Source organism: Pezoporus wallicus, unplaced genomic scaffold (assembly GCF_028554395.1).
Source record: "Pezoporus wallicus isolate ANWC-B61680 ecotype Strahan unplaced genomic scaffold, APGP_CSIRO_Pwel_v1 contig_4901, whole genome shotgun sequence".
Taxonomy (NCBI): Eukaryota; Metazoa; Chordata; class Aves; order Psittaciformes; family Psittacidae; genus Pezoporus; species Pezoporus wallicus.
The window spans coordinates 1,767,522-1,780,557 of record NW_026640354.1 but is presented as its reverse complement, the minus strand read 5'-3'; the positions used below and the strand labels follow the sequence as shown (position 1 = coordinate 1,780,557).

General features: G+C 37.3%; 1 protein-coding gene across 27 annotated transcripts in view; it reads left to right on the top strand.

Annotated features, from left to right (window-relative positions):
• Window positions 1–13,036, top strand: part of RIMS1 (regulating synaptic membrane exocytosis 1) — a 302,937-nt gene that overhangs the window by 232,289 nt on the left and 57,612 nt on the right. For 19 of the 27 annotated variants that reach the window (XM_057418888.1, XM_057418863.1, XM_057418867.1 and 16 more), the window contains one exon: window positions 7,149–7,261. The exons of 7 other annotated variants lie outside the window; for them this stretch is intronic. In XM_057418888.1, coding sequence (XP_057274871.1) covers window positions 7,149–7,261 — 113 coding nt within the window. Of the gene's footprint in view, window positions 1–6,846; window positions 6,955–7,148; window positions 7,262–13,036 lie in introns of those variants that run through there. One more of the 27 variants, XM_057418887.1, reaches the window with a different exon arrangement.

The following is a 13,036-nucleotide window of genomic DNA, read 5'->3' as shown; positions in this document are numbered from 1 at the left end:
TGTCATGGCCCTGTCAAGGCAACATTCCAGAGGAGCCCTATTTTTTTTTTTTTGAAAGCTTGGAGAGAAAAAATGAAAAACAAAAACAAGAAAAGAGTTCTTTTAATCGCTTTAATGTTAACAACAAAATACAATGCTGCATAAACATTAAAGCACAGATTAACCTTCTCTGACCTTTAGTTCTGAGTCCAGCAGATCTTGGGAGATTCTGGTCTGAATGCAGCTTTGGTGGGTCAAAGCCAAACTGTGAGTTGAACTTGAATCAGAATTATTTCTTACAACCTCTTTACTTTCTGAAAGGGTGAATCCCACTGACACATTAATGCTTGCTTAGGTAAAAATACAGCAGATGTTCCAGTAGCTATGAATTCCAGCACTCATGGTAATACTCAGGAATATGTTTTTAAAAAAAGATGAAAAAGAAATAATATTTAAATATTAGCAATTACAGGTTATTTTATAGTGTTGAGAATGTCCTATGAAATATCTTAAGCTAAGTGTTAAGAATGGTTGATTTTACAAATTATTTCTGTCATTTTTTGCTTTCTTCAGTATGTATATTTCTCTGAAGCAGAACAATACAAATCAGTCATGTCAGTTTGTTGTTTATGTCTTTCTGAAGTTTACAAACCTTGCTGTGTGGCTTGGACTGCTGTGGATATTTCATTGTTTCGAACAGTTGACTTTATGCAGATAAATTAGACCATGCCAGTAACAGGTTTGTAAAAGAGCTTGTTTCCGTGAGATTTAGATGGATCTGGCCTAAGATCTGGGAGTGCATAAAGCATAGCGGGATCTTTACACACGTAGATTCCTCTGCCTCAAGTAAGCTGAATGCAGATGCAGCCTGGAAGCAGGAAAGAGCCGGGCAAAAGAAGAGGAGCAGGAAGGAGGAAAGTGCTGGCATCTCTGTTTGGATCAGTCTTGAAACTTTTTGAGGAAGAACTGAGTGTTGCAGCTGCCAGAACAGATTTTTATATTGGCTTATCTTCCTTCTAGAGCGAGTTATAAGACTCAAGATGGCCACTGTGCCTCTGGGTGTACTGGGAGATCCAAGCTGGGAGAGCCAAGCTCATTTCCCAGCTTGGCAGTCATTTCTCAACTCTGATTTGTGAGGACGTTCAGAGCAGTATCCCATCTCATGGAGAGGAAACCCATGCACACAAGCTGAAAGGAGCCACAGCTCATTCTAATCAGGTACAGGGACCAGAGCTGCAGAGCAGCCTTCAGAGCAGCTTCAGAGCCCATCTCCCTCACTATCTGCATATTGCCTATAGGTACCTTTGGAAGTCATATATGCAAAGAACCAAGTTCTTTATCTTAGCAACAATTTGATTTTTCAGTGTTACTGAAAAAAACATTAATCTGCTCATGATTTCAATTTTTTGTGTGTTTTTTACATTTCACAGTAGAGTTTGCTGTGGATTTTTAGTCATGAAACCTACCACACGGATATTTTGTGTGTGCATATTGCAAAACTCATCCTGAAGGATGAAAAGAAATAACCTGGAGACTCTGTATTATTTCTGCAATGCTTCATCCTGGTCCAGCACAAGTGTGAGATCTTTCTGCTGTGCCACACAGCCAGCTCTCCAGTGAGTGTTCTCCTCCTTGCTTACCTCCCTTGTCCACTGCCGTAGGGGATTTTCTCATCCAAATCTCACCACTGCTGTATTTCCCTGCCTTTGTTCTGGATGCTACTTCTGCCTAGTTTCTTCAGTATCTTCCACTTCTCACTTCCTCAAATGAGATATTTGTGCCATTCCCTGTTGCCCTGCCAGAACCTGCTCCTTGTGTCCCAGAAACATTGTTATGATGTAATAGTTTTTATGAGACAAATTTTCATTTCAACTTACTTTTCAGTAGTTTCCTTGTATAAGCAAATATTTTTGTCATTTTAGACTTCTAGACCCCTTCCCTTAAAGTCTGCAGCTTAAAGGATGTGTGATCTGCTGGTAGGTGTTACAGCTATCTGAAATCTTGATGCTAATTTCTTCTTGTTTTGTAGCTTACTCCAACTTTTAATAATGCAAGTAAGACTTTGAGGATTCCCACATTGTACTGTTTGCCTACTCCTCCTTGTGTGTCTTGACCATCTTGAATGAAAACGTGCATCAGGAGCAAATTCTGTGTTAGTTGCAGACTTCACCATGACAGAAAATGGTACAGCCAGTGCCAAGACATCCGTAGGTTTTCTGTAGTCTAGGAAAAACCAATATGGTTATCAGTTTTCATCACAGGTCAGGTAATGTCACTAGTCATTCTGGCATTAGCCCATACTTGGATTTGAGCAAGAACGTTATTTTAGAAAGGTATTATCACTTAATGGCTTCCAGAAATGGAAAATTGTTCTTCTGCTTAACCACCTGACTTTTAAAACATATGTCTTGTTACTTATCTGAATTTAATCTAAGTTCATAGCTACTGGGCATTATTGTACCTCTATCTGCTAAATTGAAGAGCCTTCTACTATTAGAAATCATCCCATGTGTAAATAATTATGGACCCAAATCAAGCCACATATCTCCTTTCTTTTTAAGATTGCAAGTCTGCATCCTGGACTTCATACAATTCTTATGATTTCTCTCTGAATCCTTTTCACCAGCAGTATGCTTGGAATGATAATATTCCTAAAATATCAGAATCCACTGACCTTAGCTAAATTGAGTATCTTCCAGTTTCCATGTTTATTTTTGATGTCCTAAAACTCCCTGTCTCTGTATGGCTCCTCACCCACCCTGAGGCAGCACCAGCTGGTCAATGACATAGAGGGCAACACCCGCTCCTTGTCTCCTCTGCCTGTCCTTCCTAAAGAGCCTGCATCCTTCCATTCCAACACTCCAGTTACAGGAGTTATCCTGCTACATCTCTATGATGCCAGTAAGATTGTAGCCTTTCAGGTGCATGCACATCTCTTGCTTATTACCCATGCTACATGTGATTGCATAGAGGCATATAACTTGGGCCCCTGATGAAGCAGAATAATAAACAAAGTAATAGCTAAGGGAATTTTGGTTTGTTAGATGGAAGACCATTCAGAACTACATTGGACAGTTAATTCTGGTAGCTTGGGGAGGTGGTTTAACCAAAGCCAGCACTAGCTGCTTGCACACTCCAGCCTCTGTGGTGGGATGGAGTAGAGATTTGGAAGATCAGTAATGAGTAAAATCTCATGAGCTAAGATAAAGACAGCTTGATAAGTAAAAGGAAAAAATGAAAAATGAAGGGGGGGGGGGGGGAAGCCAAACAAACAAAGAAATGCAAAGGCATTCACTCACCATCTCCCATCAGCAGACCAATGCCTGGCCAGTCTCTGAGCAATGGCTACCTTGAAAGACTACCCCCAGCTGTATTGCTGAAGATGATGCTGTATGGTATGGAACGTCCCTTTGGTCAGTTGGAGCTCGCTGTAAAAGCTTCCCCTTCTAATCTCCAGCCTACTTGCATGGGGAGTGTGGAGAAAAGGGGTGTCAGGGCAGTGCGGCATGAGAAGCAGAGGTGGCCTTGATGCTGTGTAAACACTGCCCAGCAATCACTAAAACATCAGTGTTTTATCAGCACTGTTTTAGCCCAATCTGAAACTCAACACCATACGTGGTGCTGTGAAGAAAACTGCCTCTGTCCCAGCCAGACCCAGTGCACCTGACAAGAGTCAGACCCATTTATCAATACATTAATGGAACTGAAAGATAACATTTTGAATTCCATGCATATGTCTGTCTTTATTCTCCCGCATGGCTTGATTGTTGATGTAAATCATTGTTGTACAACCTTCATATTTTTTTAGTAGCAGTAAAAGATTTAGCTCTAAACTTGCACCCCTTATCTAAGCAATCTGCTCAAAGAGTTCTTTTCTTTCAATTACTACTTATGCTGATTGACCTCACATCTGAATCAGTAGCTCTTGAAAAGATTAGAGCTCTTTAAAGTGCAGCTTCTGACACCAAAGGGAGTAACGTATATGCAACTGCTACTGATGGTAGTTATAACATTAATTTGAGACACTTATGTTAAATCTCCATATTTTGAATTCTAGGGCCACTGTAGAATTTAAAGGTCTTGGGGTTACAGTGCTTTGATCTGTAAATTACTGTGTAGTCCTACCCCTCAAGCTCCAGGAAAAGTGCTCTGTAAATACTGATGTCCTAAAAGAAAGTAGATCCATATGTTTCTAAGAGGCAGGTTAAGATTTTGAAGAACTGTTGATGTCAAATTTTCGTTACCTGTGGTAACTAGCTGTGTTCCAAGAAAGTAATGTGATTGTATGGTGGTGTTACCTATGGTTGTTAACGCTTCTGCTAATGTGCTCCTGCGTTAGAGTTTTTTTTTTTCTGCTTCTTGTGATTAACATGTAAAGACTAAACTAAGATTTTCCTTCAGATAAAACTGATCAGGCAGATGAAATTTTCTATCCCAGAACTGAGCTAGATACAACATTTCTCAGATGTGTATGATAAACAAAGATGGAAAGAACAGTTGTATTTTCTAGACCAGACTTACGTTTCACACAGTTGCTTGCTTAGAAATACACTGAAATGTAATTGTTACTATATTACACTTGACACCATGAACAGAGCCAATTTTGCCCATTAGAGAATTTAGATTAACTTCACAGTCCTCATTAATTGTTCCCATTTTATTTTATATAATGATATCTAATAATGAAAACCAGAACACGAGTGAGTTGTTAAGGTTAAGGATTTAAACATAACAAAATCAGGAATTACAGAGTTAAGGTTGAATATTTACCCAACCTGGACTGTGGTAATTTTCACCTATAGTCTCTGAAATAGCATCTCATTTAGTGGTAGAATATTCTTTCTCAGGTATTGTAAATAATGCAGAGTAAAATTATAGCATGTAAGTGTAAATGTACAGTTGACAGGGTGAAGCACCTAAAAGTCACACAATGAAATGGTTATTTTTAGAGTAACTGTAATCTGTGTACCATAGACACACAGGGCTAAATTTTTAAAGGGGTCTCAATTTTCCCTCTGATTTTATATCCTCAGTCTATTTCATGCACGTATGATAGGATTAAGATATCTGAGTTTATTACTTCAGTCGCTAATTGGTATATCTTAATCCTTTCATATCTATCCTTAAAATGAGGCCATCTTTAAAAGTTTCTCCTAAAGTGCTCAATTTTGCCTTCAGATACCTCCATGCAACTTCCATTGAAGTAATTGGAGCTGTGCCCGCATATCTGATGGTGGAACTGGACTCATTGAAATTAAGGTACACATTTACTGGCATAATTAGTCATCTGGAATGATCGCTGGGCCCAGACTGACATACTGCTTGTGCAGAATTTCCTAGAGTGGATTCTCTGCACATGGGAGATTGAAGATTAGCGTGATGTTCATTTTGTGCCTTAAATTTGTAGTTGTAGCAGAATTTTACTGTAATTTAGCATATTAATTTTCCTATTTTTAAGTAAGAAATATGGAAGGAGGACATGAAAAGAGCATATTTTTCACAATGGTGTCTTTGTACATTTTTTCATACCAAACGAGTAGGCACACATTCCATCATTTCTACAAACACGTTAGAGAGTATGTGCATGCACAGTTGTGCTTTGTGGAGTAGCATGTAGTTTAAAATATCCAACCCTAGTACACTGGTTTTGGGTTTTTTTTTGAGGAGTGTGGGGTGGGGTCTTTTAACTTGCAAAGCACAGAGGGAAAAATAGGTGTGTAAAGAATCCCACAGTTACCTAACAGCAAAAGACCCCCACATGTGAGAACTTTAGTACCTCATGATCCACAATATATATGGTATAATAGAGCACTTATTTTCCACTAATTTAAAATTCTCTGTGTTTTGTGATTGAGAATTGCTTCCATGCAGCTTTTAGATCGGTGTCTCTCTCCTGTCTGGTCTGGGGAGGGGCTGTTTACAAAAATCTTGACTTTTAAAACTAACGGGTTTGGAGGGAGTTGTATAAATCCATGGCTGCCCCTAAAGCAGAAGACTTTGTGGAAGTTTTCCCAAAGGAAATGCCAGTCTTGAATTTGTGACCTGTTGTGGTTGAACCCAGGACATGACCCCACAAAAAATTCCACCTGAAAGAAGTTGTTCTGGGATGTTATAACCTGTTAAAGCACAATAAAACGGGCAAGTACTCATGTGATTTAGAAAAGCTACAGATGAATATTTGGGTCGAGTTCTAGAACTGTTAAAAAGTGCCAGTTTTCAAGGTATTGGTTTTATTTGGTATTTCTTTGCATTTATAGGGCTACCCAAGTTTAAGAATGGCAGAATATGTAGTTCCCTATGAAAATTATCCATTACCACAAAGGTTGAACTTATTTTATGGAAGCCTTAGCCCACGGGCTTTCACACCACTCTTTCTGTTAGTGCGAGATCATCTTCTTGTGGCAAGTGCAGCTAATATTAATTGCCATAACTTGTTCAAATTGAAGATGCTCTTTATAACACCACAATTTGTGGAAGGTTTAAGATTTGATTTCTTTTTTTCTAAACAAACACTGTCATAGGGGAGTTGAAAGCACAAGAGCAAATAATTTGTTCAAAATAGAACATTAGAGAGCAAAGTAGTGCTTTTAAAGGACTTTCTGTAAAAAAAAAAAAAAAACTAAACAAAAAATTACTGTATTTTTTTACTATGACTGGTTGAATGGAGAAATTATTCCTTTCAAATAATCTTTGGCTATGGTAATCAGTTATGTTTTAACATAGTAGTAGTAGTAGTTAATTACTTTAAAAATAAATTTTAATAACTGTTTAATGCATTAATTCTTAGTATGCTACTGTAATATTTTCTACATTTAAGCAAATACATGGTTAGATGATAGTGGCTTTATGTCCCCTGCATCCAGAATACTGAACAGGTTCATAATTCAGCCTATCACGGAAATACTTTCACTTTTTTCATATTTATTGCACCAGCTTTATTATCTATAGGAAATTGGGATCTCTATCCATTTTCAGGTAAAGACTCTTGCAACAGAAGAGATTGATTTCTCGACATTAGTGTTCCTTTGTTCTGTGTTTACACCCTGCTTGTCCTATGTTTGTACATTTCTTTGTTTCGTTGAGATGGAAATAGGCTAAAATTATTGCTAAACCGTTTGTTTTTCCAAAAAACACTATTTTTAATTGATTTTCATTGTGTGTTTTTGCAGCAAGCTTAGTAGTGGAGGAGCGAACGAGACAGATGAAAATGAAAGTGCACCGTTATAATCAGACATCAGGGTCTGGTTCTAGTCAAGAATATGAGCGTGAGCAATATACCAAGGTAAAGTCAGTAGTATTGAAATGATGCTTTGGCTTGAAAATTGAAGGCATAAACCTGTTTATTCAAAGTATTATTTAACACTCAAGAACACTATGTTGTAAAGCTTAACAGGAATGTCTTTGAGCAACAGCTTTTCAGCATTGCTTTTACCCCCATCTGATGTGCATTAGACTTAGTCTTTATAAGTAGACTTAGGTCTTCATCACCTAAAATGAATCTGCAAAAAAACAGAATGCTTCAAAACAAATTCAGGGAAGAAAGATCCTTCAACAGTTGTTAAACAAAGCCATGTCCCCTCTAGTTTAGGAAGACCATGGACTGCAAATCCCTGGAGGCTGAAAAAGTGGGCCATGGAAATACCGTGCTATATTGACCCCACTCGTTATTTCTTTTCTTCCCTTGCTATGTCTGAAGTGTAGAGTGCTAGGCAGTATTAGATCCAATCCCATATAGCTGTTCTCATATATGTATAATTTTTTTTATCCTAAAAATATCACAGATAAAATATTTAATATCTTGAAATGCATACTGATTACTTTCATCTCCTTTTGTAATAAAAGTGTAAAGATTTCCTCTGATAATTAAGTGCACATGAAATTAAATTATGTAGAGAGACCTTTTTTTTTTCCTTGGTAATGCTAAAATGATCTCCTGCAACCTTGTAAGTTTAAAACTACAGGATTCTGAGCAAACTGCTGCAAATGTCTCACACATCTGCACTGCCACTTCCAAATCAAGATGTGAGAGGCTGGAGTGGAACTTTCTGCCAAAGATGTTTTGCTTTGTGATGCCGAACAGAGAGGAAACATTTGCAGGAGTCAGGAGGGAAATGTTTGATTAGATGTTTCCTTCTAGAAATACAGCACTGTGTTGGTGTAGGCAACATAAACGGCAGAGACAACAGCAGTGGTGACACAGTCATGGGGGCAATATTCCTGCAATTATCTTCTTCCAGTGCCATTCAGATTAAAGTGATTTCAGTGGGTGACCATAGGACGGCAGTATGACTGTAAAAGTTCACACTGAAAAATTTAAGGCACACGTAGCAACTGTATGCATTAAAAATAAGGTCTCAGAATAACAGTAGCTGGGAGAAAAACACAGCTTTTATTAATTTAGACTTTCATGCTTTGCTAGCCACATTTCAAAGGTTTTCTTCACATCAGTGAGAACTAAACACTTGTACTTTTATTTCTACAACTTAAAAGAGACAAACTTTCCATTTATGAACCAGTGCCATACAGAAAACAGCAACCTTTGTCAAGCTCTCCGCAGCTGCAGACATCAGAACACCCCCGGCATTTCTTGCTGTAGCACAAGCACCGGACTTTCTGTCCCCTGGGTCACTTCTCTGCGTTCCCAGAATTGATGCATGCTCCTGGAGGCACAAATTAAAATAACAAATAAGTGAGGTACTCAGCAGAATCAAAATCAGGTATTTACTTATGAGTGGGTAAATAGACAATTTGGCATCTGACGTATCTAACTGATTTGAAAGATTTGTTCAAAAGGTTTTTACAGTTAAATGTAGAAACGACTTTAATAAAGTTGTTTTGAGACCACTCCACTGTGAACATAGAACTAAAATGAACAGTTCTCAAAGGGAAGAGAAACAAGAGAAACAAGGCTTTGTGTCCTCAGTTGCCAAATTGTGGTATATTGGGTTTAAAAAAAAAAACACAATTGGGATGGAAATTTTCAGTGAGATAATATGTCAGAAGCCAGAATTTGTATAATAATTGGAACAACTCATTTGGTACTGGGTTTGTTGTTATCTTCACAAGAGGTCAACTCAGGACAAGCGGGTGAGAGGCAGTGTGTCTCTGAGGTACTTCCCAACCAGTTGATATGTGAAAAATAATAGTACAAATAGGTCTGGTAAAGTTTGCAGGAAAAAGAGGTAATGTGCAATCTGAGGACTTTGGCCAGGATAACCAAACATACACCTTTGTTCATAGCTCAAGGCCAGTTGTTTGCTTTGGATTAACTGTGCTTACAGATAGGTCTAAATGTTTGTATTTTTTCATTTTGAAACAATTTTTTTTTTTAAACCTCAGTCTCTAATATTTATCATAAGCATTATTTTCTTTATTGGGTTAATGCAGATCCAATGTACAGTTAAATAGTTGTTGGAAAACATCAACTTGCAATGTTACAAATTTCTTTCATCCTCTAGTACCCTAAGTTTTCTACTTCTATGTGTTTGGTTTTAAGAGATATGTGGAAATGAAATCAAAATTGAAGTCACGGCCTGATGAGTTCTAAGTGGAAAGAACTCTGTTGGAAATTGTTATATTCAGATTTATTTTGTTTTTAAGCATGACCACAACTCTGTGGAAGAAAATTCTCTGTGTGCTGTTACAAGAAAAATGTTTTCAGAGTACCCAGTGTTCTGGCAGACGTGCTGCTTTCCGTGCTATGATAGTAGTAAGGAGAATAAATTAGTTGTCCTGAACCTTAAATCAAAAACTCTTTAACTTTTCATGTTTTTCTACATGATAAAGGTGTAGTCCTAGACAGGATGGCCCAACATAATAATAAATAAGTGCTGAGAACAAATTGTGTTAGCACATTTTAACACTCTGTACTATATTCAGTGGTGTAGCTGATTCATATCATTGTGGTGACAGCCTCCACTTTAAAAATGTTACTAAAGCAACCCTTGTGCTGCTGACTTTTTTTACCCTCAGAAGATGCTGAAAGAGACAGGAAAATAAACCAGACAGATGAAGATTTAGACAGCTCTAACGAAAATGTAGTAAATCATATCAGGTGGCGCACTAAAGCTAATGACTTGAGATTTCTAAGGACTTAAGAATATACCTAATTTCTGCGGCCAAAATCTGAGAAAAGTCTTTGAAAGCAAAACTTACTTTAAATTAGAAAGAAAATACGTTCAGTAGTCTAATAGACATTCTGGAATAGAGAGAAAGAAATATTAAATGACTTAAAGAAACGTCAATTGCCAGCAGAGTTTGTCCCACTTTAACAGAAATGCTTCTTTGTTTCCTACTGCTTCAGAAAATAAGTATTTATATTTACAAGAGAAAATACACTGTTCTGCACACTGAGAAAATCCTCCCTTCTAGTTTTCAAAGCAATCCTCTCACACAGATTTAATTTTTCCACTACGTGCAAAATTCTCTAGACCTTTCAAAATTTTCCTGCAGTATGGACCAGATCTCTTGCAATAGTTGATTATGTGTATGCAGAATTAATGCCTTGAATTTGAATGTTTTTCCTCTTTTATTGAAACAAGCCTTTGTCTTTTTCAGAGGGATTGTAACATGGCCTTTGCAATTTCTGGTGCATTTCTTCCATCTTCGTAATTTCTCCTATTCAGTTTCTCAAGCTTTTGTGTCAGTAAGCAAGTACTAGTTTTTCAAGCATGCACCATGCAAGTTGGTGTGTAAACATTTTTAAACATCTGTGCTTTAAACATCCATTATTGGATTTTGAATAGGTAACTGCCTGCTGTACAACATCTGTGTAGGTCTTGATGGCTGTCCCATCCTCATTGTTTTGAGACATTCACAGAGCTCACATCCTTAATTCCTTCAGTTCCACTGGAAGGGCTCCATAGTTCATGTGAAACAGTTAGATGTGAAAAAGTTAAATAGTAAATAAACAATTATAACAAAAACCAAACCAACAAAAAAAAAAACAAAACACAAAAATCCAGAAGACCAAACCCTCTGTGGATTTGTCAGAACGGTTTAAACAAGGCCTTTAAACATCTGTTTAACTTCTTTCTTATATACTGGTAAGGCTGTAGTGGCTATTATGCACATATTTGTGCTGTTTCAGTGTTTGAGAGAATCAAAACACTTTGGTAGCATAATTCTGGTTTTGCGTAGATATAAATTATAGTATATCTTAATTAGGATCTTAATTCAAAATAGTAAGTTTTTTATTCCAGATTCTATGCACACACACAACACAAACACCACGCTGCCGCTGCTCCAGTTTTCCAGGGAATGTGCAACACATTTTTTTGGAAGGTCTGTTAACTCAAGAGAGTTACTGATCACAGCACTGTAGTATGTACTTAAAAGGACATAAATCTATATTTAGATGCCCTTCTGACTCAGTTAAGAGTGTATGGGATTGGAAAGCATTTAGCATACAAGAGTAATCATTGCATTAGTTCAGTGGCACTCTGTGGATTTAACTTGATCATTAATGTTTACAAGGAGGGACTGGATAGGAGACTCAGGATGACAGGAGGCTGGCTGTGTTTAGTTTTATGCTATACTGGGCAAAGCACTTACGGCTATGTATAGGGAATGCTCTTGGACATTGATGTGATGAGTATCCCTTCTTTTGATCCCTCTTCATCCACCTTCAAGAAAAAAATTACTATATATCCTATTGATATGACAGTTTCTTCAGTACTGGTAGGATTTCACAAAATTCAGTGAGGCCCATTCAGTTCTATGAGGTCCATTCGTTCATCTTGTGGACTTCACTGCAGTTTTCCCATGGTTTGACTTGCTTATTTTCATGTTCCCTAAGAGGAAGCTGAGTGGTGTTCACAGTAGTTGAGTTGGATACAATTGTGGGAAGGATTACTTAGAGTGGTGCTTACAGGGCTCTGGACCATCACATGAGCTGCTCCTAAGACGCATACCCAGATGCTGGTAGGAGTCAAAGATGAGACCTGGAGACACCAAGGGGCCTATGCTGGGCTGTGAACCCTGGCAGCATTTGGAAGAACCCTGTGTGAGCACTTGTAAAACTCAAGGTGATTTGTGCATGATTCAGCGTTTCCTGACAAAATTCCTTGTTAGAGTAGTGTTCCTCAAAATGTAGCTGTAATCTCAACACTTGAATAAACCTCTTAATGAATCTAGCACTGAATGTTTCTGGTCTGGATTCTCTTATTTTAATCCCCATTTAATTTTATCATTTAATTTCCAAATTTTAAGCACTTAATGAGGCACATATTTGCAGAGGTTAGTCACCCGAGGCTTTTTTTTCATAGTCAAAGAAGGGGACACTGCTTCAGTTTTCAAAGTTCCGAACTGTTGTATTCAACATGGTTTTAGGAGATAGATCTAGAAATAGAAATGCTTATTGAAGAGAATATAATTATAACAGACTACTAAATTACTTCTACGTAATGCCTTATAGTCAGTAAAATTGCTAACATTGTTAGTCATTGAGTAACTGTAAAAGTATTTATGAAGTACAGTCATTTGATTCACATCTGTCCTCTTTTCACTGACATTAACACATCTGCAGTCCATCATACCTTTTTTTTTCTCCTTTTACTGGCATAGAAGCAGCAGCTCCACAGGTGGTAAAGTGATTGGAAGAACTATATTTCAGCTGTTTATATTTGAGATAGTTACACTCAAATTTCTGTCTCTGTAATGCCGAAGCAGACAGTGCAGATAGTTTGGACATCTGAAGCTAGCTGCTATTAATGTTTAAAAAACCAGACCTACTCTTTAGTAATTGCTGTCAAAGACACTTTAAACTTCAGCAACTCTCCTAATGTGGCAAATAATGCACAGAAATGTTACATAAGCTTTAACTCTGAAAGATACAGAGCTGAAAAAGAAGTGATTGCACTAAAATTTCACTTTCTTTTCAAGCTTCAAAATTATACAATATATAAATATTATGTGACAGGGAAATATAAATTATATATATAATATATATAGTATATAATAACAGGACAAATACATGCAGAGTTATGAAGAATAGTAGTTTTCAATATGAGCCGAACTGTACCATATATACTTTTGAGCCCAGTTGGAAACCTTCAGG